The sequence below is a fragment of the Pinus tabuliformis genome, chromosome 7 (assembly GCF_031772625.1).
Source record: "Pinus tabuliformis cultivar Carrire ecotype Pingquan chromosome 7, CPIR1, whole genome shotgun sequence".
NCBI classification, from domain to species: Eukaryota; Viridiplantae; Streptophyta; class Pinopsida; order Pinales; family Pinaceae; genus Pinus; species Pinus tabuliformis.
The window spans coordinates 141,492,639-141,518,845 of NC_142293.1; the positions used below are offsets into that span (position 1 = coordinate 141,492,639).

The 26,207-nt window shown below is 37.4% G+C and overlaps 1 protein-coding gene across 1 annotated transcript in view; it reads right to left on the minus strand.

Moving 5' to 3' along the window:
* Positions 1 to 26,207, minus strand: part of LOC149246153 (lon protease homolog 1, mitochondrial-like) — a 222,572-nt gene that overhangs the window by 40,740 nt on the left and 155,625 nt on the right. Inside the window, exons 7-15 of the mRNA XM_089457840.1 lie at positions 14,591 to 14,689; positions 13,508 to 13,573; positions 13,300 to 13,386; positions 12,945 to 12,984; positions 6,714 to 6,885; positions 5,998 to 6,122; positions 2,487 to 2,617; positions 2,191 to 2,295; positions 1,863 to 1,976 (exon numbers count right to left, since the gene is read on the minus strand). Coding sequence (XP_089313966.1) covers positions 1,863 to 1,976; positions 2,191 to 2,295; positions 2,487 to 2,617; positions 5,998 to 6,122; positions 6,714 to 6,885; positions 12,945 to 12,984; positions 13,300 to 13,386; positions 13,508 to 13,573; positions 14,591 to 14,689 — 939 coding nt within the window. The remainder of the gene's footprint in view (positions 1 to 1,862; positions 1,977 to 2,190; positions 2,296 to 2,486; positions 2,618 to 5,997; positions 6,123 to 6,713; positions 6,886 to 12,944; positions 12,985 to 13,299; positions 13,387 to 13,507; positions 13,574 to 14,590; positions 14,690 to 26,207) is intronic.

The window sequence follows — 26,207 nt, forward strand, 5'->3', positions numbered from 1 at the left end:
AACACCATAAAATGCAGGTTAGACAAGACAACAATCTACAACAACTTTTTTCTGGAATATGTGCCTCTAAGATGGAATAGACCCAAACCATTAAAACAGTCTGGTTGGATGATCATATAAAGAACATACTCTACTAGTGAAACATTCTACATCAGAATTCGGTATATTGTGATCTAGATCTTTACCATGGTTGTCCGTACACCATGCTTCTTTTCTGCTATTCTTTCTCCCAAAGGATGTAACAGTTACGACATTTAAGAACAAATAAAAATATATTATAATCATATGTAGAACCCAAATATGCCAAAACATGATGGGCATCCGACCATATGCCACATACAGCCAAGGGACTGAGTCAGCATTACTAGACAAAATAAAAAGTACCAATGTCAATGGAGCTGTGGCTCAGAGTATAGGCAGCAGTTTGTGGGGCCACCAACCATGGTTCAATTCCCCCATGAATATATGGTTGGTGCCTGGTGCAAGACCTGGGTGATTTGATGGAAGAATACACACTGTTGCGGTAGCTTAGCCAAATGAAAGTGCTTATGTTCAACGGTTCCTCCCAGTCTTATCAGAGCAAGACCAGTCATTGAACCAGTCGACCCCAACAATGTGAATGAGACTAGAATCAAAAATATACTAGACCAAAACCAAAATAAGCGTCGACTAAAAAATAAATAAAATATTGAAATTTTGTAAAAAACATATATATTCTTGTGCATCCATATGAATACAAACCATTTATACACATATGCAAAGTTTCTCATTAATAGAGCACATAAAACCAAATAGCATCAAGTGCAATACATCTTGAACCAAAATACATCAACAAAAAGGCTCTAAATAGCTTCTAGAGTCCCAAAATAAGCATAGTACTAATGAGTAACTATAGTAACGTAGTCTGGAGACTAGATTCTACAATCTACAATTTGATCGTATGGCACTAGTGTCTGTCCATGCTTGTATTGATGGCTGAACTCATCCATCATGACCCTAGTGAAAATGTACCCTTCAGTCAAGCCATCGAGACACTGAAGTCATGACAAAGGGGCTTGGTGCTCTTGATTAAATGCCACTTCCATGCCCTCATACATGATAGAATCCAGTAGAAATGTTGCAATCCTACTAATCCTGAAATTTTGAAAGTATTTTGAATTCTGAATGCGATTTGATAAGAACAAAGTTCATTACCATACAATAATCAGAATATCTGGAATATAAGAATATCCATCATAAGATAAATAATATTTTTATATAAATAATTTTTAGTACAAAAGTGATGTTATTTGATAGTATGATGAGGGCCCCATTTATATATAGGCAGGAGTGCCCTTTCATTTATGTTCATAACAGATCTAAAATTCGACTTCCTCCGTATGAAGTCCAATGAAGTTCAAACCACTTTCAAACATCCTGAAACAATTAATGGTAATGTTAAAAAATTAAGTAGAAGGATAGAAAAGGGAATATAAGGAGCATGTCGACTTTTACTTCCTAGGGTTAGGCTATTTTGTCCACACAAGTGGTGGGCTGCTTTTGGTGCCTGACCTATTTGGGCCAGTTGTAATGCTTCTCTTTAGTTAAAAGGGAGCACTTTCACAAAAAAGAGTACAAAGGCCTCTCAACCGAAAAAAGAGATGAACAAAAAAGAATGTGTGACAACGATGGGCTGCAAATGCCATGAAACTCTAAGCCGCTAGTTAAGGATTTGAAAGAAATCCACCATCCTGTGTTCCATCTATAGCTATAATAGTATAAATTAAGGATCTCATGAACAACTTTTCTGCTGTGTGATCATCAAAATTAGTATAGATAATTGGATTCTACTCAAGGTATAATGGCATCACAATAGAACTCACCTTTGATACATCAATAGGAACATCAAGATAGTGATCAAGAAAATTAGCATTTTGCTCAGGATCTAGAAGTTCTAGTAAAGCACTTGCTGGATCTCCAGCATGTCCACGTCCTAACTGTAAAAATTTGACGGTAAAAGTGTGTCAGTCATTAGTGATATAAAGAATCTCACGAAATATGTCCTAAAATAACACCAGCTGAATCTTCCTTAAGTCCTATCACTTTAACTTCTCTGCTTTTGGAGCAAGCTCATGCAACTGCAATTTGAAATAGAGCCAAAACAAATTCGTTCTAAAATTAACACATCAATAAACAAGATAGTATGCATACCTTATCAATCTCATCAATTAGGACAAGAGGGTTGGCCGTACCAACAGATTTAAGGCATTGCACCATTTTTCCAGGCATAGCACCAACATAGGTCCGTCGATGCCCCTAGATCAGAATTCCCAAAGTTAGGCCCATTTCTATCAGAGGCACAGAATTTGGCCATTGCTTAAACAAGAAATGTTCATATTTTTTTAATCCAAACAATTCAATCCTTTACACATATGTTTCTTCAATACTCTCCATTCCTTTCATGAATTAAAATGGAAAATAAGAGATTGAATCCTTTAACCATGTACCTTTATTTCAGCAACATCAGCCAAGCCTCCCACTGAAAATCTGTAAAATTTTCGATTTAAAGCATGGGCAATTGATTTACCAATGCTAGTTTTACCCACACCAGGAGGTCCTGAGAGGCAAATGATCTTACCTGCAATTAAAGATTAAAGATTAAATAGGTAATCATCAGAGGTGTAATTGAGCAGCATATATGTACAATTAGCTGCATATAATAATATCAGTTAAAAGAGGTGAGCCTTCTCAGCTCAGGATCCATGTAAATGGTGCAACTTATGTGAGGGACAGATGGTTTTGGTCAAACAAGGTAATTCTGTTGATAAGGGTAGCCTTCAAGATACCGACATCTGAAGCCCATTGCAAAATTTCACCGACGATCTTGGACATATACTCGCTTAAGATTTCAGACAACCACAGTCATGCAGTCGTGATCAGAATCCCTTAATTATATAATTAATATTTAATAATTTGAATGAGCGAACATTGTGAGTGAGTGGAAAAAAAATGCAAAGTTTGCTCATCTATGTCAGGGTGAATATATCAAAATGGCACTGGGTGCAATACATATCAGTAACAAAATACATAATCAATGAGACTCTAAATGGCCTTTAGAGTCCAAAAACCATGCTACAAGCTACTGGGCCACTAGCCTGCTACAAATCACTGATCAACATGATCATTCATCAAACTCGTCACCAGTACTAGATACGGGATGATCAACAGGAGCTACATAAACATCATCCAGCTCAAAGTCTTCAGACTCCTCAGATTCTTCAACCTTATAATATGGTAGAAAAAGCTTAACATGTCTAACCAATGACTTTGGTTCGAGTGAAAGGTTCATCTCGTGAACCTTATAATTTGCTAGAAGTAACTTTACAAGGCCAACCAATTATTTTGTTTTGAGTAACGATACATGTTTGTTAAGGTCATGGCAGATGAGTTCAACAATCAATACCACCAAGATCATAGGAATTCAACAATCAATACCACCAACATCAAGGTACATAAAGAGATTCATGTTCTAGTTAATGTCAATCCCATACCCTCATACATGATAGAATTCAATGAAAATGATGCAGCCCTACCAATCCTAAAATCTTGAAAACTGTTAAGTCTCCTGAATTTTGAGTGGGATATGCAATTATACTTTCTCCACATGAAGTCCAATAAGGTTGGAACCACCCTCAAACATCCTAAAACGATTTATGACAATGTGAAAGTTAAGAATTTATCATCACCATTGATTGCAAACATTGCCAGGGTTGATTTAGGTTTTTTTATTTAGGTTTAGGGTTTAGGAAGGGGAGAGTTGTTTTAACTTTTTACAGCCAAGGCGACTGTTTTTGGAGGTATCCAAAACCAACTCAAAAACCCCCACCATGTGTCCCAGACTCCCCCCACATGTGTGAGAACTGATTGGCTGGTTAGGGTTGGAACTGGCCCTCCAGTCCGGTCAGCTAGCCAGTTCAATACAGCACCCAGTCCAACCGGCCAGTTTAACTGGTTCCAGTTCATACTGGGCCAGTTTTGAAAACAATGGTTTACACATGTCTGAAGAAATGAAAGCTTTGCAGATATGTTCAAATTCGCTCTACTAATATGATATATAGATAGACTATAAGACAATTGCATCGAACCATTACTGCAGATGATAGAAGCACTAGAAACCCTCCAGAAGTTGTGAACAGAGAGGCTGCAGAAGAGAAAATTTCAGTTTTATTGAACTTTAAATTCCCAACCTTTTATATTTTGGAAAGAACGTACAATTAAGCGGTCGCCACAAGAGCCACCATTAAAATGGGTAACAATGACAAAAGACACATAGATGTTTATTGTTATGAAGATGAGGACAATAGTGCCAAGAAGTTATGGATTGAATCAAGAAGTTGAAAAAGAGTTAAGGGATGGACCAAAGGAGTCAAAGAAACAAAAAATTAATAAATTAATAGGAAATGGGGAAAGATTTTACAAGTTAATCCAAGATTTCTGAAGGCAATAGCCAGAATCAATAAAGGGAAATATTGGACCTGAATGTGATAGGAGATGGATTCAAGGACATACATGTGAGGACAATTCACTACGCTATTCAGAATTAGTGGATGAAAATAAAGTAGGAATTTTGAATCCACCAATTGAAATTACTAGTGGAAACAACTCAAAGCCAGATAAGGAGGAATTGATCAATTAACTAGTAAACAAGATAAGTCAATGATAAAACATGAAAGTTACAAAAATTTGCCTAAAAGTGTGAACTCATCAATTATAGTTGATGAAAGAGATTAGGGCACAACAAATAAACCCATTAGATTTAATTATCAAAACAACAATTGAAAATGAAGCACCACCAAAAATATCATTAGCTTCAATCTCACGTGCCCAACAAAATAGAAACGAAAAAGACAGGATTCGAATTGAAACAATATATTACACCAAATGCCAATATATTACACCACATCTCAGAATGGTTGATAAGATCCAAGTTCCAAGAAAAGAAGCAAGCAAGCCCACAATCCCACTGGGAACCATGACAAGGAAAACACAATTTGAGAACTTGAAGCTTAAAGTAGTCATAGAAGATAGAAGTATAATAGTACTCATAACTGTATAGACATCATTGTTGCTAAACAACTGAACCATTCTGTGAACCCCAGGAAGGACCTCACAATTATGACCGTGAATAGAAAAAGGGTCAAATAAGTAGGAAGACATCAAAAAATCTCATTTCAAACACAAGAATTGCAACTACAAACAAGATTCTATGCTCTACTGCTCGAAGACATGGATATGGTTCTAGTTGCAAAATGGTTGATGCAATTGAGTACTTATTCCACAAACCTTAAAGAACAATTCACGGAGTTTAACTAACTAGCAAGGTCAACATTATAAATTTCATGGTTTTTCTCTCAAGAAAAGTGAATTACAACTAATAAAAAATGAGCAAGAGACACAATCAAACATATAACAAATAAATTCAGCGAAATATATTGCCAGAAATCATAAAGGTTTCACGTTAAACAATCTGGTCAAACGACTATTCAAAGATGAGGATAGACATCTTTGGCAAGAAGCATAGTCTATATAAGTTTGCATTTTGGGATAAGTCAAAAAAAAGGCAAAAAAGTCACATGTCATAAATAATATCAAGTCATAATGTGTTAAGTAGGCCAAGTTTTGTCTTAAGTTCAAAATAGGTGTATGGAACATTGTCTGTGTCATAAGACATCTCTACGTATTGACTTTAAAACTCATTGAATAATATAGACTCTCTCTCTCTCTCTCTCTCTCTCTGTATTTCAGCATGTCTTATGTGTATTTTGTACTGATTAACTATCAATATAAATCAAACTAATATCATCTAATAAAATTTATGATACATCACAAAGTTGAAAAAATGACACAGAAATCAGAAGGTGAAATAATAGCTCAAAAGAAAAAAAATTCCTCGACCTGCTCCTCTGAGCTTCCTACACAAATCAGAAGGTGACATGATTCCCAAAAGAAAAAACATACCTTGAGCTGTTCCTCTGAGCTTCCCAACTGCTATAAATTCCAAAATTCGTTCCTTGACATCGGATAAACCATAATGGTCTGAATCTAGTATCTGTTGAGCACGCTGTACATCAAAGTTTTCCTCGCTGCAAACAAATTTGACGCATGAACATTATAAATAAGAAAGAGTGGAGAAGCAGCAAGAACTTGCTCTTATGCAAAGCCATATTCTGCAAGTTCCTTCAAATACTGCTACAAACATTGGCTCAGCTAATAGCTCAGCAAGGCCAGAGAATAAGAGTTCAAGTCATCCTTGGGAAAAGCTCACTAAGTTTTATGAGAAAAATGACCATTTTTCCCTGTTTGGGATATATAAACCTATGAAGGGCCCCACAATATATGTATAAGTTAATTATTTCATGTAGATTAATACGACATGATTTTAGCTTCAAGGGTTCACCAAAGCAGTCAAGAGCCAGATGTAAGATCTCTCCTCCATAGGCAGGGAGATCATGGGCTCAACTTTCTTGATCCCTTAGAGCAATGTTGCAAACATTGGCATAGGGAAAAAATCGACAAGGATCTACAAAACCAAAATATCCTAAAAATCAGTAAAAATTGAACATGGTTTACCCCATTTACCATCCATGGAACATGGGGAGGTACTTGGAGGGTTTTCTGTCAGGTGTTTTCCTTGGAAATGAAAAAACAACATGAGCATAAAATAAAGATAGTACCTGTAATGACCCCAAGGTAGAGAGGTCAGCCAATCCAGATAGTTTCTAGTCACATTGAACTCACTAGAACTAGCTTCTAATAGCTGTAACTTCGTAAGCTCTTCTTCAATCACCTGCAGAACATGTGCCGGGCACCTCTCCTTATTTGGTCCAAGTCTCTCTCTAAATTTCGCTGCCACAAAAACAGAAGCAAACCATTTCAAGTGTAAGTTTCTGCCCATATAATTTGCAAAATACAGATTTCAATTCAAAACAGCCTCCTCCCAAACACATATTCAAGAAATACTCTGGCACAAACACATTCAAACACTCAGCAAATTCATATTTATTATTATTAAAAGATAGAAGATGACTACAATTTGTGGAAGGCCCCTGGCTTTATACTGCCTTGGGTGCCTCTTGGTGAATGGGCATGATCTTTGATCATGCCCTTTGCCTAATAACTATTAAATAATTAATTTTTTATATAACATTGCCTTCTTCCCAAAAAAATGCTTTGTCCTCAGAGCATCGTAACGACGGATGTTGTTGATGAAACACTTCAGTCTCCCAAGAAGCTTCTTCTTCTGGTAGGTCCTTCCACTTGATCAAATATTCCTTGACTACACAAGATGCCTTGGGTGCCTCTTGGTGAATGGGCATGATCTTTGATCATGCCCTTTGCCTAATAACTATTAAATAATTAATTTTTTATATAACATTGCCTTCCTCCCAAAAAAATGCTTTGTCCTCAAAGCATACGTAACGACGGATGTTGTTGATTAAGCACTCCAGTCTCCCAAGAAGCTTCTTCTTCTGGTAGGTCCTTCCACTTGATCAAATATTCCTTGATTACACAAGATCGAAGCTTCCTTTTTCTGGTGGATATGATACCTTCTAGTTCTAAAATGACCTTTCCTTCATCATCTAGGGATGGAAGCATTGTTTGTGCCGATTGATGGTCACCCAGTGCCCTTTTAAGGTAGGAGACATGGAAGACGTTGTGAACACGACTTTTATCCGGAAGGCTTAAACTATATGCAACGTGGCTGATCTTTTTATTGATCTGATATGGTCCATAGTACTTCGGTGCCAATTTATTTTTTCCTTTTTGTTTCAAGGACAACTGTTTGTATGTCTGGAGCTTGACAAATACCCACTCTCCAACTTCAAATTCTCTTTCGGTTTTGTTTTGGTTAGCTTGTTGCTTCATACGGTTTCTTGCATTATTTAAATTTTCTTTTAGGGTTTGGACAATTTTTTTGGGTTTCTTCTAGTTTATTTTTAACAACTGGTAGATTTGTCTAGACAGTAGCTAGATCCTTCCATTTTGGAGGTTCGTACCCATACAAAGCTTGGAATGGGGTCATTTTTGCTGATGTATTATAAGTAGAATTATACCACCATTCAGCGAGATGCAACTATTGAACCCACTTATTTTGTTTTTCTGTAGCGTAACAATGTAGGTAGGCTTCCAAACATTTATTGACAACCTTCTTTTGTCCATTTGTTTGAGGATAGTAAGCGGAACTCATATTTAGGTATGTTCCTATATGGTTGAACAATTCCTTCCAAAAATTACCCTTAAATTTGGCATCTCTATCACTCACAATGACTTTCGGAAAACCATGTAATTTATAAATATTTTTGCAAAATATCTTAGCGATTTGTTTAGCTGAGTCTGATTTCTTCATTGCAATAAAGTGAGCATATTTGGTGATTCTATCGACTACTATGAAAATCTTATCCTTGCCTTCAAATACAGGTAATCCCTCAATAAAGTCCATTGATATTTCTTCCCATTTCTGATTCGGAATGTTTAAGGGGTGAAGTAATCCAAGTGTCGTAATATTTTCACTTTTATTTCTTTGACATTTGTCACATTCTACTACATATTTTCTGAATATCACGACTCATCCCCCTCCAAAAGAATGATTGTCGTGCATTGTAGTAAGATTTAAAGAATCCTACATGTTTGGCTGACAATGAATCATGTGACTCCTTGAGTACCTTGGATTTAAACTTGGAGTTTGAATTCAGATAGATTCTTCCTTTGTACCATAGAATATCATTCTTCCATTCAAATTTTGAGTTATTTGGAAGGTTATTGATTATCGCAGTTATTTCTGGATCCTTGGCATACTCAATTCGAATCTCATTAAGCCATTCAGGAACGACAACCGAGACTACAAGTAATGCTAGTTCTTCGTCCCTCCTAGACAGGGCATCTGCAACTATATTGTCCTTTCCCCTTTTATGTAGTATCTCCATGTCAAAGGCGGCAAATTTTTCAATCCATTTTTGTTATTCTTCGGAAAGTGTTTTTTGCTGAAGGAGGTGTTGGAGACTGTTATGGTATGTTCGAATGGAGAACGTACTTCCCAAAAGATATTGTCTCCACTTGGCCAGTGCATGCATAATAGCGAGCATTTCCTTGTTGTATGTGGACTTAAGATGTTCTCGTTTATCGAGCTTCCTGCTTTCAAACGCTATTGGATGCCCTTCTTGCATTAACACTGCACCTATACCTAACCCAGAAGCATCACACTCAATGATAAATGATTTAGAGAAATATGGAGTTGCCAATACCAGGGCGTTAGACATAGCTTCCTTCAATTCTTCAAAACACCTTCCTGCTTCCTCATTCCATTGAAATGAATTCTTCTTTAAAGGTTTGTTAGAGGTGCAGTTTTATGTGCATAGCTTTTAATAAATCTTCAGTAATATCAAGTCAATGCTCAGAACCCTCTTAGCTTGGATATATTAACTAGTTTGGTCCAGTCCTTTATAGCTTTGATTTTATTAGGGTCCACTTTCACTCCTTCATGGGATATTATGTGTCCGAGATATTCTACTTCTTCCTTCCCAAAGGTGCATTTGGATTTCTTGTCATAGAACTAATGCTCTTTCAGTAATGTAAGAACTCTATCCAGATGTTGTAGGTACTCCTTCCAAGTATTACTGTAAATTAAAATATCATCAAAGAATACTACTACAAACTTCCTAACATATGGACAGAATAACTCATTCATAGTGGCTTGGAATGTTGTTGGTGCATTGGTTAACCCAAAGGGCATTACTTTAAATTCATAGTGACCTTCATCTGTAAAGAAAACAGTTTTTGGTATGCCTTCCAACTTGATTCTAATTTGGTAATAGGCCGACCTTAAGTCCAATTTTCAAAAGTATTCTGCGCCATGTAGTTCATCCAACATTTCGTCGATAAAGGGAATTGGGAATTTGTTTTTAATCGTTATTTTGTTTAATCCTCTATAATCAATGCATAATCTAAATGATCCATCCTTCATACAAACTCTTACTTTTCAAGATGATCCCACATTTTAAAAGGTCTTGGATTAATCTCTCAATTTTAGGCTTTTGGTGATGTGGATATCGATACGGCTTGATGTTGACGGGGTCTGACCCTACTTTGACTTCTATTGTATGCTCGATTTCCCTGTTAGGGGGAAATTTCATGGGCAGGTCTTGGAATACCTTTTCATGCTTTTGAATTAGCTCTTGTACTTTTGGTGACTCTTCGTTGATCATGTTTGCAGATAACATTTCTAATTGGTGACATTGTACTACATAAGTTGGTGCTCCTTTTCGAATCATCTTCATCATCTGGGATGATGACACTATTTGATTTTCTGGTGCTTGGAATCCATATAACTTGTACCTATGCCCTTCCTAGTTAAAGCTTATGAACTGCTCTTGATGGTTGGCGGAGTATGTGCCTAAGGTTCATAGCCATTGGATACCTAAGACCACACCTACTCCTCCTAATGGTATAGTAAAGAACGGGGATTCTAAATTAAAGTCTTGAATCTGCAATTTGACCTTATGGCATTTCCCTACCTTTTCAATCTTCTTACTGTCGACTACCATCACCTTCACGTTGGGCAAGGGGGATGAGAAAATGTTGAGTCTCTTTGCCATGGTTGCTTCTAAAAAATTGTGGGTGCTACCAGAGTCTATGAGAACCACTACGTTGTTCTTCTTTATATGTCCTTTCAATTTTAGAGTCTAGGGTTGTGATATACCTGTCATAGTTGATAGTGACACTTACGAAATACTTTTGTCATATAATTCTGGAGAGAATTTTGGAGCATCTTCTATTCCTTCTATCGCTGATTCATTACTATTTGAATCATTAGTTGCTTCACAGTTATATAGGTTCTTTGATTCTTTTCCTTTAGTACACCTATGTTTAGGGTCCCACTTCTCGCCACAGCGTCTGCATTTGCCTTCTCTTATCCTTTGCATTTCCACATTAGATTTTTCGCCTTCATGAAGATATGGTGGAACATATCTTGTATTATCCGTATTCACAGACTGGGGCATTCTTCGTCTCGAATATACCTTTTCCAGTTTTGACCACAGTATTTGTTCAAATTTCTTTTCAGCAACCTTTGCTTTTTGTCTTGCTACTTCTATTGACGTAATGTCATGAAGCTCAGGTTCTACTCGTAGATGAGTTTTAAGTCCGGAGATGTATGATTGAATTAGATGAAATTCTGATAACCCAAGTACTCGTGCTGCTAAGGTTTGCCATTATCGAGTGTATTCATCCACATCTCCTTTTTGTCGCAATCTGATGAGTGTTGAAAAGAACTCTTCTTCCTTTACACCAATCCTTGGAATCTTTTAAAGAACGCATCCTTAAATTTTCTCCAACTGATAGCGAGTGTCATTTTCTTCCACCACATACCAATTATATGCTTCTCCTTCCATTTTCATGGAAGTGTGCCTAATCTTTTCGTCATCATTGTCAATATCATAAATCTCAAAATATTCTTTTGCTTTATTCAGCCACACAACACTACATTTTTCGTTACCATCGATTTTGGGTAGCTCGATTTTTGCTCTTCGCTAATGGTAGAGCAAAAAGAGGGTATTGATTGGCGAATGAATTCTAGAGTTGCTTATTTGAAAAAGTTGCGTTACTGTTTTCTTGACGGTGCGCGGATGATTTTTTTGGAGAATCAGTCTTTTCATGAGAATATGTTGAATTTGTTGCATCTAATGAATTGTGTTGTTGATTACCTCCATCATCTTGGAGTAGTTGTTCAGGTGTAACCTTCATCCTATCACAAAAAATGTTCAGCATTGTCATTCTCATTGTCATTGTCATCGACTACATTGAATGGGTTTATGGGGGTGTATATTTGTCAGCGAATTTTTAATTTGAACTATATCTTTTTTAAATAATAATTTATTTATTTTTTTAAATATTAATTAATTATACAATAAAAAATTTATATAATCAATTAACCTTACTATATAGTTGATTTTATAATCTAACATTTATATATAGGTCTTAATATATATAAACAGAGATGGACAGCGGAAATTTAAATGGAGAAGGGCAACAAAATTAACAAAGGTGAGCAGCGGAAGAAGCAGAAGGCACGTGGAGTGCGTGGGAGAGATGGAGTGATAAGGACGCAATGGAGAAATAGCGGAACAGGGCACCGGTGGTCGTGTCGAGACAGAGGTGACAACTGCACGATACAACTGGTGGGACAGAGGCGCATAATAGAGGCATGACAGTCACTGTTAAGGAGGAAGCAGAAGAGTGGCGGAACAGAGGTGACGGAGGACGGTTTTGTTTCATCAGCTGGAGGAACAGCGATGACAGAAGAAACAGCGAAACAACCGACAAGAGACGATGTTGGCACCTGAACGGCTCAAAGGAACAAACTTCGCTCCGATACCAGATGGCACAAACGCATTCAAATACTCAGCAAATTCATATTTATTATTATTAAAAGATAGAGATGATTACAATTTGTGGGAGGCCCCTAGCTTTATACTACCTTGGGTGCCTCTTGGTGAATGGGCATGATCCTTTGCCTAATAACTATTAAATAATTAATTTTTTATATAACATACTCTAAGATATTTTGAAATATGTAAACTGGGTGCCTCTTGGTGAATGGGCATGACCTTTGATCATGCCCTTTGCCTAATAACTATTCAATAATTAATTTTTTATATAACATACTCTAAGATATTTTGAAGTATGTAGTCTATGTGCAATATATAGAGGTAAGAGAGCCTGCTAGAACTAAAAGTACTCCACTACCCAAAATTCAGTCTACTGTTGACTTGGAAAATGACAACGTGGATGAACTTGAACCTTCACTATCAAGCTTTAAAAAAATCTCTTTATTGGAAATGCTAAATATTTTAAAATTTTGGCATGGCAATAGCATTGAATAATATGACATAATGTCCACAAACTCTAACCAGAGAGAGCTGTTTTGTCATCTGTCTCCAAACCGAGTTCCTGAAAACATTAATCAACAAAATCACAGGCATGTTATGACAGATACTAAATAATAAATAGGTAGGAACATGCCAAGAAACAACCAAGTATAGCAAATAAATGCAAAAAAAATCTGTAAAGCTGAGACATCATAAAAGAAGAAAGAATGGACATAGAATAATGCTGCTACTTGGCAATTTATAGCTGCGAAGACCTGAGGACACTGAGTATCTTGGAAAATAAATAAACTAAGTACATCAAGATGCACCATAACTGGATTATTTAGGAACATGCCCTCCTCAAAAAACCTTTCCTTAATGTCAAAAACATAGTCACCTTCTTTATTGCTTTGAGCTGCTCATTCAAAAGGTAGCGACGTTGTTCACCACTTATCTTCTCTTCAATTGCTTTCGCAATAGATTCCTAACAACAGTATAGAACAAAATTGGCACCATTCCCACGGTTCATGACATCTGAAAACACCTATGTTAAAAGAAATTCCCCATTTTTACAATCTTCACATTTTTGTTAAACAACAAATTACCTGTATCTTGCTAATTTCCATCTCTTTCTTCACTAATTCCAACGTCAGTTTCAAACGTTTGTACACCTAATGTAAGACAATGCCACTTCATGGTCAGGAATGATCAGCTTTAATAACAAGAAACAAATGAAATACTGCATTTAAATGCAATCATGATTTGCAATTGAAAAGTAACAGAACCAACCATTTAAGGAGGGACCACAATATCTCAATGAACTCGGTAAGATTTGATATTGAACCAATGAAAGGCAGAAATAGTTTTAAAAAAATGGAGCTTTACTGTACCATACTAAAATAACCAACAGCCCACATTAAGCCTATCCTATCAAGATTCAGCACAGTTTACCAGAAACTAGAAGAAAAACACAACAGGCGTATTACCAAAGTATCATTGTGTAACAATACATTCATGTATCTTGAATTACAATAATAAAGTTAATAAACACATAATTGCATCAAGAAGTACAACAATGTATAGAAGCCTATTCACCTTGGCACTATAAAGTTATAAACATCTAAACAGAAAAAGTTTAATCTAGTCTTTAGCTGATCAGCCAGGGCCATATCATATGTCATTTCCAAACCATGTAATGTCATACGGTACAACCTGTGATGTTTCCGTTTCACTGATTCCGTGTGATTTGGGTACTGGAATATAGCCCAGACAGGTGTTTCCTGTGGCATAGGTTTAACTTGAGTCATTGAAACAGCCCTGAAATCTAACATACCATCTTTAGAATCTGGTTTGGCCCTAATTTTCTCCCAGGGAATATCTCCCAGGATATCCCCTCCATTCCAGGCTCTCTAACACTGAACACCATCTCTCTGACAGCCATTTCCAGTGACACAGCAAAGGAAGGATGACACTTTAGAGATTAGGATGGAGGTTGCCTCATCCATAGCTTTTTACTCCACTCCTTTAACCATTGATTTAATCATTTAATCTCTCTTCAGGAAGGAAAAAGATTGAAGGAATTTGGGATGCATCAAACACAGTAAACACAGATAGATGAGATTTGTCCTCAAGGAAATAAAGGAAACCGTACAACAAAATTATTCTAAGCAAGAGAAGCTACTTCTTACATCCAATTCTTCAAGAACTCGCTGACAAAGTAGTTTGTTTGCCCCAGATATAGCAGCACCAAAATCAGCCAATCGGGGAAAGTTGAAGTCACCAACATGCTGTTTGTCAACCAAAAAGTAATGATGAGAAAATGATCCAAGTCACCATATCATCAGAAACAAAAAACAGTTACAAATGATGATCTGACAATGCTTGGAATTCAACAAGAAACGACATTAGCTCTGTGTGTACAATTAACTAACAAAATAGCCATCACCAGCACAGATTTCTGAAAATTATTTTGCAGAGCTAAAGATAACCAATGACATTATTAGAAAGTAGAATTAAAAACAATATCATTAACCATGTTTTACGAAGATCATCCAGATTCATGTGGACAACTCTACAGCAACAAAGCATAGTTAGAACTTAGAACAATTGCTAGGCCAAGTTCCTTGACATGAAAGATCATCAAGATGTAAATAAAACATGATGTTTCTTGAATCTTAAGAAACAAAAACATAACCTCAAAGGGTTAAAACATGCCACTAATTGATTGTTTCTTTTTTGCAGATAAAGTATTACAAGGACCACTATATGTTTTTGCCGATAAATTTCAAATGCTTCCATATTCATCAAATGATTTCAAATCCTTGTCAAACTCCTGATAATTTAAGATTTTAATGGAAGGCTACAAATTCTAGAGTAAAATATAGAGATTGCTGAATTCAAATTTAATATAGCATCTTCAGAGACAGTATATTTATAGAGATGTTGATTTTAATATATAAATGAACATTGATGTTATACGCAGGATTATGTGTATGTCTGTACCAGTGTTTTAAAAACCAGCCCAGTTTGAGCCAGAACCAGCCAAACCGGTCAGCTGGATAGGGCCAGAGGTCCAACCAGCCACTGACCCGGACTAGTGAACTGGTTTGTTCCAGTTTGGTACCAAACTGGTACAAACCAATCTAAACCAGCCAGTCCAGTCCTAAACCAGTCATGCCGTAAAAGCCTAACTCCTAGACTCTAAACAAAAAAAAACTAATCCCTAACGCTAGCAATGCTAGCAACAAATGGTAATGTTAAATTCTTAAAATAAAAGGAAGTTGGCATTTCCTTTATCATTCCTTTTTAGAGGTTGATTCCGTTATCATTCCTTTTTATCCTTTTAAATTTTTAACATTACCATTAATTGTTTCAGGATGTTTGAGAGTGATTCCCACCTTATAGGACTTCATATAAAAAAAAAGTAGAATTTCATATCCCACTCAAAATTTAGCAGACTTCAGTTTTCAGGATTTTAGGATTGCAACATTTTCATTGAATTCTATCATCCATGAGTCTGAGGTATTGCATTTAATCATGAGCACAAAGCCTTTATGTACCTTGATGTGGGTGGTATTGATTATTGAACTCCTTTGGTGTTAGCGGTAATGATTGTTGAACTCTTCTACCATGGCCTTAACAAAAATTCCCCCTTCACTCAAACTAGAATCATTGATTAGGCATGTTAAGCTTTTTCTGCCATACCATAAGCTTGGAGAGATGAACCTTTTACTCAATACAAAAATCATTCATTAGGCATCTTAATATTTGTCTACCATATTATAAGGTTGAGGAATCTAAGGAGTCTGAAAACTTTGAGCTAGGTGATGTCCAGGCATCTAAGGAGTGTTGCAGGAACAACACTCCTTAACGTTGAGGAATCTAAGGAGTGTTGCAGGAACGTTCCCCCCTAGTGTGGGATCTAGTGTGAGTTTAGGGAGTGAGAATGAGGTTAAAAGGCCTCTTCCCCTCTCTTTTCCTCATTCTCTCATCATTTGTTTGATGCTTGAAGAAGAAAGGAGAGGAGACCAAAGGAGATAGCAAAATTTTGAGGGCAGATCTGTGAAAGGTTGGAGGAGAGAGCAAAGGAGAGCTTGGAGAAGTGAAGGAGCTTGGAGGAGATAACAAGGTCTATGATCTACCTCAACTTCTCAAGAGCTAAAGAAGTAAGTGCAAACCCCAACTCTCTCATTTTGTTGTATTTCTTGTTTGCGTTTTTTGTACTCCTCTTCAACTCTTTCCATTCATTCTTGTTCCGCACTTTATTGCAGGTTGTACACTAAGCTTTGAAAAAAATGGTGTTCTTTTGGTTTATTATTCCATTATTGGCTTTCATGTTGTTAGTGGGTCACTCCTAGTGACCCAATATATGATGAGGAGAAAGGGTTTGAAGGGGAAGGGGATGAAGAGGGCAATGAAATGCAAGGGGGAACAGGTTCATCGACACCCTTGTGGAGATTTGTGACAAAACTTAGGGGGGGCGGGGGAGGTGAGAGAGGTGGTGGAGGCTTGGAGCCTTCAAATTTATATGCCTTCATGATTGTCAGGGTGGGAAACCTTACAGCGGTTCATATACTCGTGTGAAGAGCCATCTTTCTGGGGATAATGGAGAGTGATGACAATAAGGGTGCCATATGGATCTTAGTTTGCCCTAAGGTTAGTGGAGAGTGATCACAATAAGGGTGCCATAGGGATCTTAGTTTGCCCTGTTACCGCTCAAACTAGAAGGGTTCCTAAAGAGAATCCTAAAGGAGCAACTACTAGGACAAGAGCAACAATGGAGACTTACCCCATTGTCACCTCAGCTAAGGCTCCCTACTCTTTACAGACTTTCACCGATGGGAGGACACCAGCTATGAGGACTCACTTACAAAAAATATATCAATGTAATGGATAAGAAGTGATTCCAATCACCATTTCCAAGGAGAAACTCAAAATTAGGGCTTGCTTGCTTTGTAAGCAAGGTGTAGGGTTTTTCTAGGAAAGGTGGATGAGGATTTGAGGGTTAGGTAGGTTTAGGTAGTGTGTCATGCAATGGAACTTCCTATACGTCAAAATCCTTATGGAACTTGGATTCCTAAGTGATCCTTGAAAAGTTAGCTTTGATAGGAAACAAGACTGCACGGGACCAAATAGACCCTAGGTTACATCAAGGGGGGAGGTTTAGCAACCAATGATGAGCTTGACCTAATCAAGGAAGACAAGGGCATCAAAGAAAAAAATTTCAATGAAAGGTGGCACAATGATCCCTATGAAGTAACCAGCTTAAGGAAAACCAAGGGCAAGAATTGGTCTTTGCGCTAGGGCTTGCGATATCTCAAGATCCCATCGTCAGAATCTCATGAAATTTGGAAGGCGTCTTAACGACACACCAGTGCAGTTGTGGGCCAAAAATCTAAGTATTTGGATGGCTAGATTGTGAGATATTCGATTCCCTAGGTGACCTACGGGGTTAGACCTAGAAAGAAGAGGAGAAGGTGAAGAAAAATAAGTTTTAGGGTGATCACCTATGGTAGACCAATGCCTAATCCTTTGGGGAGATTGGAGTCAATAATGATTATGAATTCGGAATTGATTTTCTTGATCAAGGAAGCCTTAAAGGCAACTTCACTTAGCACTAGGGCAAAGGAGAGCAGCTTCAAGGACTTTAAACTTCATTTTGCAAAACAGATGGCTTATCAAGATAAATTTCAACCATGAAATATCGCTAGGAACATTCACCCATCATGCATGGCCCATACATGAAGCATCACTATCTAGAAACAAAATTTCCACAACTTCGCAATAATAGATGCAGCAAATTAGCCCTAGAATAGTGAAATCCAACAACAATGTATGTGACAAAAATAGAGCAAAGACTAGCATTAAAATTGCACTTAAATGTATTAGTGTATATCCAACCATCAAAAACTTGCCAAACAAGAAGCTCCAAGACAAGAGAAAATGATCCAAACATCAAAATTCATTACATGCTCCAAAATTTCGTCCACCAAGAAGGATAGTGAAGTTCTCTAGAGAGATACAAGTCCAACCAAGTGATGATGCTAAAATGAATTCACATCACTTGTATTTATACACTTCAAATGAGTTTGATTTATCTAATTAGGCCTACATTAGCCCCTATAATAAAATAATGTGCAAAATAACTAACTTTTCGTGACAAGCGCACCAAACTAGCCCATAACAAAAGAATAAGCCTCTCAAGAGGTCGAATAATGGATAGTGCATGTTTTTGGGCCTTGGAGGAGACCTAATGGAGTCCATATGTGCCATAATGTGTAGTTGAACTCCCAAAAGCACTAGACAAGGGGTTGGCCCCTTGTAATAACCTGTGGTGCTCCAAATGACATGTGGGGGCACACAAGTGTCCTCATGGGTCTCCAAACAAATCAAAGATCCCTGTAGATCGCTTTCAAGGGATAGGATGAATCATTGTGCAAGTCCTGGATCATCTGCCAAGTGTATGGTGCAACTCTGGGGCCAACTAGGCATGATGGATCAAATGCATCTTACTCGTCCAATAAGTGAACCACGAGCAATCTTTGAATGGTTGTGGGGATCCATGGAGTGTTCTTTATTGTTCTAGAGGCCCATGGATCTCTATACACGCCCTACATGTGCCAATGTAGCCCTCTGGGGTCAAGACCTCGTATAGGGAGACCAAACCCAAATGGAAACCACCTGCAATCCTACATAAGATCCAATGCATCCTCGTGCCTTCCAACATAACAAGGGAGCACTTCATAATGGCATGCCTTTCCATAGTGGGCTTTGGCATGTGCTAATGTCTCCCCGCTCCAAATAAAGTTAACCAGGCATCTTATTAGGTGGTTTCTACCTCTAATGGGGGTGGTATGTTTGTGGCACATCCTTCAAATGGTGGTGGCATGTGGCATAATGATGGAATGGAGTAGGGAATGAAAGGGGGCAACCTGGATCACATGCCATGGTACAAGGGTAGCTAATAAAAGGGAAGCCCACACTTGGGTAAATAATGTGTAGGAGGGAGCAATCATGGTGCATGAGTTACCCCGGCCTTGATTTTTCCACCCTTCTTCATATGCCTTTTGCCTTTTTATGATTTTCTTTGGTTAACTGCTCGGACCTCTAAGTAATGAGAGCATGATGCATAAAGTATAGCAATGGATACCCCCTTATAAGGTCAGGCAGTTCATTGCCCACCGGGAGTTGGGACAGTCATGGGTTCCTGAATGATAAAGAAGGCTCATCAAGGGCCATGTAGGAATCAAGGTGATGGCCATGGAATGGGGTAGCTCAAGCCTCACATCATGGCTTTTTCCCACGTGCTAAATGTTTGTGTCTTGGCCATCTTTTGCATTTTGTGGTACAATTTCCTATTGAATGTGGCTAATTATGCTTTTTTCTTTTTCTTTTAGCTACATCATCCTCCGAGCATCATTCGAGGTCAACCCAACATGTGGGGCAAAGGGAGGGGGTCGCTGACCTTATGTGGACCTAGTGGAAGAATGTGGACCCAAGTGGGAGGAGAGATGATTAGGTGTGTAATGAGCGGAAAGGGAGTAATATATGTGAATCGGGGAGCGGGACCACGCAACCAAAATTAGGGTTTCCCATGTCCTACCATCCCTAAAACCAATAAGTCAGTAAAAGAGATCCCCCGAGACTAGGGTGCAAGGTTAACATCCAAAAAGAGACCTACGGGAGAAGAGCACAGACCTAAACCACTCTTTCTGTTGAATCCCCCCATTAATCCATGCTCAAAGATTTCCATGATAAATAAACTAGAATACTCAATTACCAAATAACAAGGCATACCTTTAGATTTGGGAGGCCCACCTTCAAACGTACAATCATGACAGATGGATGAGGGACCACATGGCTGGCTCAGGTGGCGAAGAAATGGCACATCGAGCTAGTTGGTGGCTGTCAGCTGAGGACCATCATGGAGAAAGATTTTCTCCTAGGGATATCACCCACAAAATGATGAGTAACATGCCCTAAGGCTAGGAACCTCTAGATTTGTTGGTGGTGGCCACACAACTTCATCTCCTCTTGGAACTTTTGGAACCTATTAATCTAGAATAACAGTAGCATATTTCCTTAAAATTGGTGGGAGGGATGATGTGCATACAAAAGTGGTGCAATTTCTTTGTGCTTGCAGTATAGCATTCAATGTGCTTCACTCCCCCCACTGGCATGATTTGGTTAAGGCCACCAATGAAGCCCCTAAAGGACTTTGTTATTAAGCAAAGAAAAAGAAGAGTTTCAAAGAGCTTTGACACAATTTACAAATGAGGGGGGATTGTGGGGTATCCATTATATCAGATGGTCAGACAAACGTTAGAAACCAACAATTAAAAAATGTTCTTAGTGTTTCTGCTAGCAATGCAATGTTTCTTGCAAGTCATGACTCCTCCTCCACCACTACATCTCAAAACATTGCAAATCTCCTATTGAAAACAATTAAAGATGTTGGTCCTAGCAATGTGGTTCAAGTAATCACTAATAATGCAGCAAATTGAACCGCTGAAGCATGATATTGTGAAGCATAAATAATATGAATGGATTAATCAACTATGCAAGAGAGGGAAGTGACACATTACATATGGCATAGGGCATACAAGGCTCAATTACTTTTATGGCACTTACTGCAAGTTGCAGTAACCTAAGATTGCAAAATCTAGATTTGCATGCTATCCCCTCACCTTTAGGTGTCTATTGAAAGTGAGACAAGCTTTGGATGCTATGGTGACAAATGATTCATGGGATGGCATGAGCACTAATAGAGATGGTTTCATAATATATAACATTAAGGGATATATATATATAGAGAGTATAATTTAGTGCAATTCACCAAGCCAATTTATCACAAGTTTTCAAATTCAAATTGGCCAATCATTGAGGAGGTGTATGAGAAGAACGATCGCATGTTGGGGCAAATTATAGACATTGTTGAGCCTAGAGATTTCAACTTGCAAAGCTATATTCGTGAGGGTGGAAAAATGATGGGAAATGCTAAACATTCCATTACATGCCTTAGCACATGTTCTTACACCTAAATATTATCATGTACATTTTGTATTAGATTTAGCTTTTCTGGTAGTGCCATTTGCAATCCCACATTGTACTCTCACTAAATCTATCCTCTAGTCCCATTGACCTACTTTTGTCATCATTCATTGGACATTAATAAAATTATTTTATCTCATATTATCTTATCATGGCTTCCATCACCAGCACCTGGTGGGTGGACCAAGAGAAAACCATATCATGATCCAGAGGGTATATGAAAGCATTGGATAAATTAGTCCCTAATGAGCAGTGTGACTGTGATTAACTAGAATATGATAGTACATGCCAACTCTGGTTCAAAGAACCTGTAAAAACACCAACAAAATAAATTGATGGTTGATAATAACTAGAAATGAAACCCAAATTGGACAGCTACATGATCGCCACTCCAATCCATGACTCTGCTCACCAATTGATGTCGATGAAGCTCTATGAGATTTCTTAATGAAATCTCCACAACAGTGAGTTGGGGTTTCATCCAAAACACCAAGAAACCCAAGGGTTTTCATCCTAGGGCTCTCTAAACCCGAAAACTAAGTTCTCAAACTCTCCAACAAATTATACCAAATCCAAGATGTCCTTGTTGACCACACTTTGTCAACAGCCCAAGAAGCAGAATACAAAGCAGTGGACAAAATTTTTCGAAGATCAAAGTCATCATTCAACATTAATATTGTCATTGTAAACCCAAGTTCTGCAAAATTATTGTAAATGACTCTAGTATGACTATGAAGTCATGTCACAACAACTAGGTAAGGACTTTTGTCAAATGCGTTCATCCTAGGGAGTTTTTTAACCTCCTTGAATTATGTGTGTTTGTAAACACGCATATCAGTAGAGTTTTTCTCCCAAATATACCCGAGCTAGGGTGGAATTTGTTAACAAGGTCTTAGGTGACTCGTAGTGTTTATCAAGTCTATGTATTTTTCATACTAAATCATATTGTGTTGCAAAACAAGGTAGTGTCTTGAGGGTCTATGTCTAAATGTGTATTTCCCCTTCTAGGGGTTGAATTAATTTATAATATATTGATGTAAAAAATATTTTAGTGCATGGTTACTAATAATTAGATACCATGGCTAAAGTTTTTGAGAGTGGGAAAAATAATTTATCCCCTCTAGTCATTTAATTAATTTTTCTAGCAAAAACTAAAAAGAAAATAATCAACCAGAAAATTAATTAAATTTGAGTCAAAAAATCATTTGAGAGAAATTAAAATATCTCCAAGTGGAAAACAATCAAAAATTTTTGGGTCAAAAAAAAAAATGGAGGTCATCCACCAAGGAAAAATGGATTTTTTAAGAAAATCAGCATGGTATCAGAGCTTTGGTGAAGGAACATGAGATCACTTTTGAAGAAACCCTACACTGAGTCTCTATTGTTGAAGTCCTCCTTGTTAATTTGTGTCCATGGCTTCTTCTATGAAATCTGAGAACAAGCTCGAAGGAGTGTCAAACTCTAGAGCTTGGAAACTTAGAATTGATCTTATTCTTGCAAAGAACAAGGTTTTGGACATTGTGACAAAGAAGGTTGTAGAACCAGCAGATACTACAAGAAAGCATAAGTTTGAGGATGACATCATTGCCATGAGTCTTACTATGGACTCCATCAGAGATCATCTAATCCCCCATATTGCAAAGCTTGATACTTCTAAGTAGATGTATGATGCCCTGACAAATCTATTCATTATCAAGAATGTTGGTCAAGTTATGAGTTTGAAAAATGAGCATCATAATGTAAGGATGACAGATGATGACATTATGGCTTTATATTTTGTAAGGATTTCACAAATAAGAGATCAACTTCAATCAATTGGAGAAACTATTTCTGAGAACGAACTTGTAACTACAACACTCAATGGTCTTCCTAGATCATGGGGTGCACATACAAAAAGTATAAGTAGTTGGAAGGTAGCTCCTTCGTTTGAACAACTATGGACCTCTTGTGCTCAAGAAGAATCAAGACTTATATCAAGAGATAAAAAAGAAGTAGCTTCGCAAGCACTTGTGGTTCGCTTCAAGAAGAATAGAGGAATGAAGAATGTTGGTCTACAAAACAAGAAGTCAGGAAGAAGATCGTTAAGAATTCAATGCTATGGTTGTCAGAAATTTAGACATTTTAAAAGGGATTGTCCTAAATTGGCTAATAACAAAAAGAGAAAGGGAAAATACAATGCTTCTTCAACTAATTTATTTTACTGTTCTGCTCTAACAGGTTCTATTTAAGATGATTGTGATATGTGCCTAGTAGATAGTGGTGCATCAAGACATATGACCAGAGATCGTGGAAATAATAGTAACATGATGGTAAAGAGACTATCCCAAAGGCTAGAGCTTGGAGACAACCACAACTATGCAGTCAAAGCAGTTGGAAAGGCATCCATTGCACTGGAATCTGGTAACAATGTTCATCTCAACAATGTTTTATACATACCAAGTTTGAAAAGAATTTGATCTCTATTTCATGTTTAGAAGATAAAGGAGATAGAGTAGTTTTTGTGGATGGCAAAGTACTTGTATGGTCCAACAGCTCCAGTATAGATGATGCTAGGGTTATTGGGATTTTGTTTTGCAACCAACTCACAAAATAAAATAAAAGATAGATCAACAACTTAGAAATTATCCCCTTCAAGGGGGAAACCTCATTTACATTACATAAATGAACAATTCTTGGATGATACAAATGATAAGACCTTCTTGATATATATAGTCGTCTAAGGGGTCACAATACAATCAAAGCCTATATATCAATAATAATGTAAGGGCACAACAATAACAATAGTGAGCTTCTATGGGGCATAATAATAATAGCAAGGGGGATGCATGGGCACAACAGTGACAATAGGGAGCTACACTAACAATAACAATAAAGGGAATACACTAGTATTATAGGGACCTGACATGCCCTCCTCCTTCAAAAAAGTGGTATCCTGGATGCTTGAGTAGTTCTGGGTGCTTCTGTATAAAATTCTCATCCTCCCATGTGGAATCTTCAACGGGTAAGTTCTTCCACTTAATGATATACTCTAAACTTAATCGATTCAGTAGTTGTCGAGTTCTTATTTACGTGACTACTTCAGGCTCAAATTTGATTTTTCCTTCTTTAAGCATGCAACATGGTGAAAACCGGTTTTACTCGGGAGATGTAGGCAACTCCAATTTGTATGCCATAGCACCAATCTTTTGCAACACCTTTTCAGGACCATAGTACTTGTGTGATAATTTATTATTCTTCTTAGCTTGCTTGAGGGACATTTGTTTGTATGTTGTAGCCGTAAAAATACTCAATTGCCTACATCAAAACTTTTTTCACTGCGATGTTGATCTTATTGTTCTTTCATTCGATTCTACGCCAGAGTGAGGTTATCCTTTAAGAATTGTACAACTTCTTGTTGATGCTCGATGTGATCTTCCACGGCTTGAACCTTAGAATTTTCTCTAAGATTATGTGATGGATGGTGGATGATATCGATAAAGTGCCATAAACGGGGTCATTTTTGTGGCAGTATGGAAGGAAGTGTTATACCACCGTTCAGTTAGAGGTAACCATTTGACCCATTGTGTTTGTTTATTCGATACAAAGCAACGAAGATATCATTCCAAACATTTGTTCACTATATCAGTTTTCCCGTCAGATTGAGGATGATAAGATGAGTTATGAGCTAATTGATAACAAGACAAGAAAATAATTTTGTCCAAAATTTTCCAGTGAAAATGGGATCTCTTTCACTTACAATAATCTTTCGATTTCCATGTACCTTTTGAATTGTTTCCATAAATGCAGTAGCCATTGTACTAGCTTTAAAAGGATGAGATAATGCACAAAAGTGTGTATACTTGCTAAGTCTATCAACTACCACCATGATGACACTCTTTCCTTTACACTTGGGTAAACCTGTGATAAAATCCATGGAGACCTCCTCCCAATGCTGACTTAGAATGGCTAAAGGTTGTAAGAGACCCAGGGTCTTAATTGTCTCAACTTTATTTTGTTGGCAAACCAAACCTTCTACCACAAACTTATGAATATCAGACTTAAGGCCATCCCAAAAAATTCCCTTCTTGACCCTATGGTAAATTTTTAAAAATCTGAGTGCCCTCCTAAGGGGGAGGTGTGCAATTCCAAAAGAATTTTTTGCTTGAGTTGGGAATTCTTACAAAGATATAAACGATCTTTGTACCATAATGAATCATTTTTCCAGCGAAATGTATCAAATGTACTAGGATCTTGCTGCAACTTTTGAATGAGAGTCCACACTTATTCGGCATTATTTTGTTCATCCCTTGCTTAGGTTATCCAATCAAGTTTGATAATAGAAATGGCACAGAATCATGCTTCCACATTCTCATCCTTTCTTGAGAGTGCATCTGCAACAACATTTTGCTTGCCTTTTTTGTAGATGATTTCAAAGTCATAATCCAACATCTTTGTGACCCATTTTTGTTGCTCTTCTGAAGATAATCTTTGTTCCAAAAAGTATTTAAGACTATGATGATTTGTTTTTACCTTTAAGTGTCTACCCACTAGGTAAGGTCTCCATGGCTTTAGTGCATGTAGTATTGCCAACATTTCCTTCTCATAAATAGGTTTGTGTAAATACTTTCTTTTGATTGAACGACTTACAAAACCAATGGGTCTTCCTTTTTCCATTAAAACAGCACCAATTCCATTTCCTGGAACATCACATTCCACAACAAAGGCGTAGCTAGGACCAGTGCTTGGCACATTGCCTCTTTAAGATGTTCAAAGGCA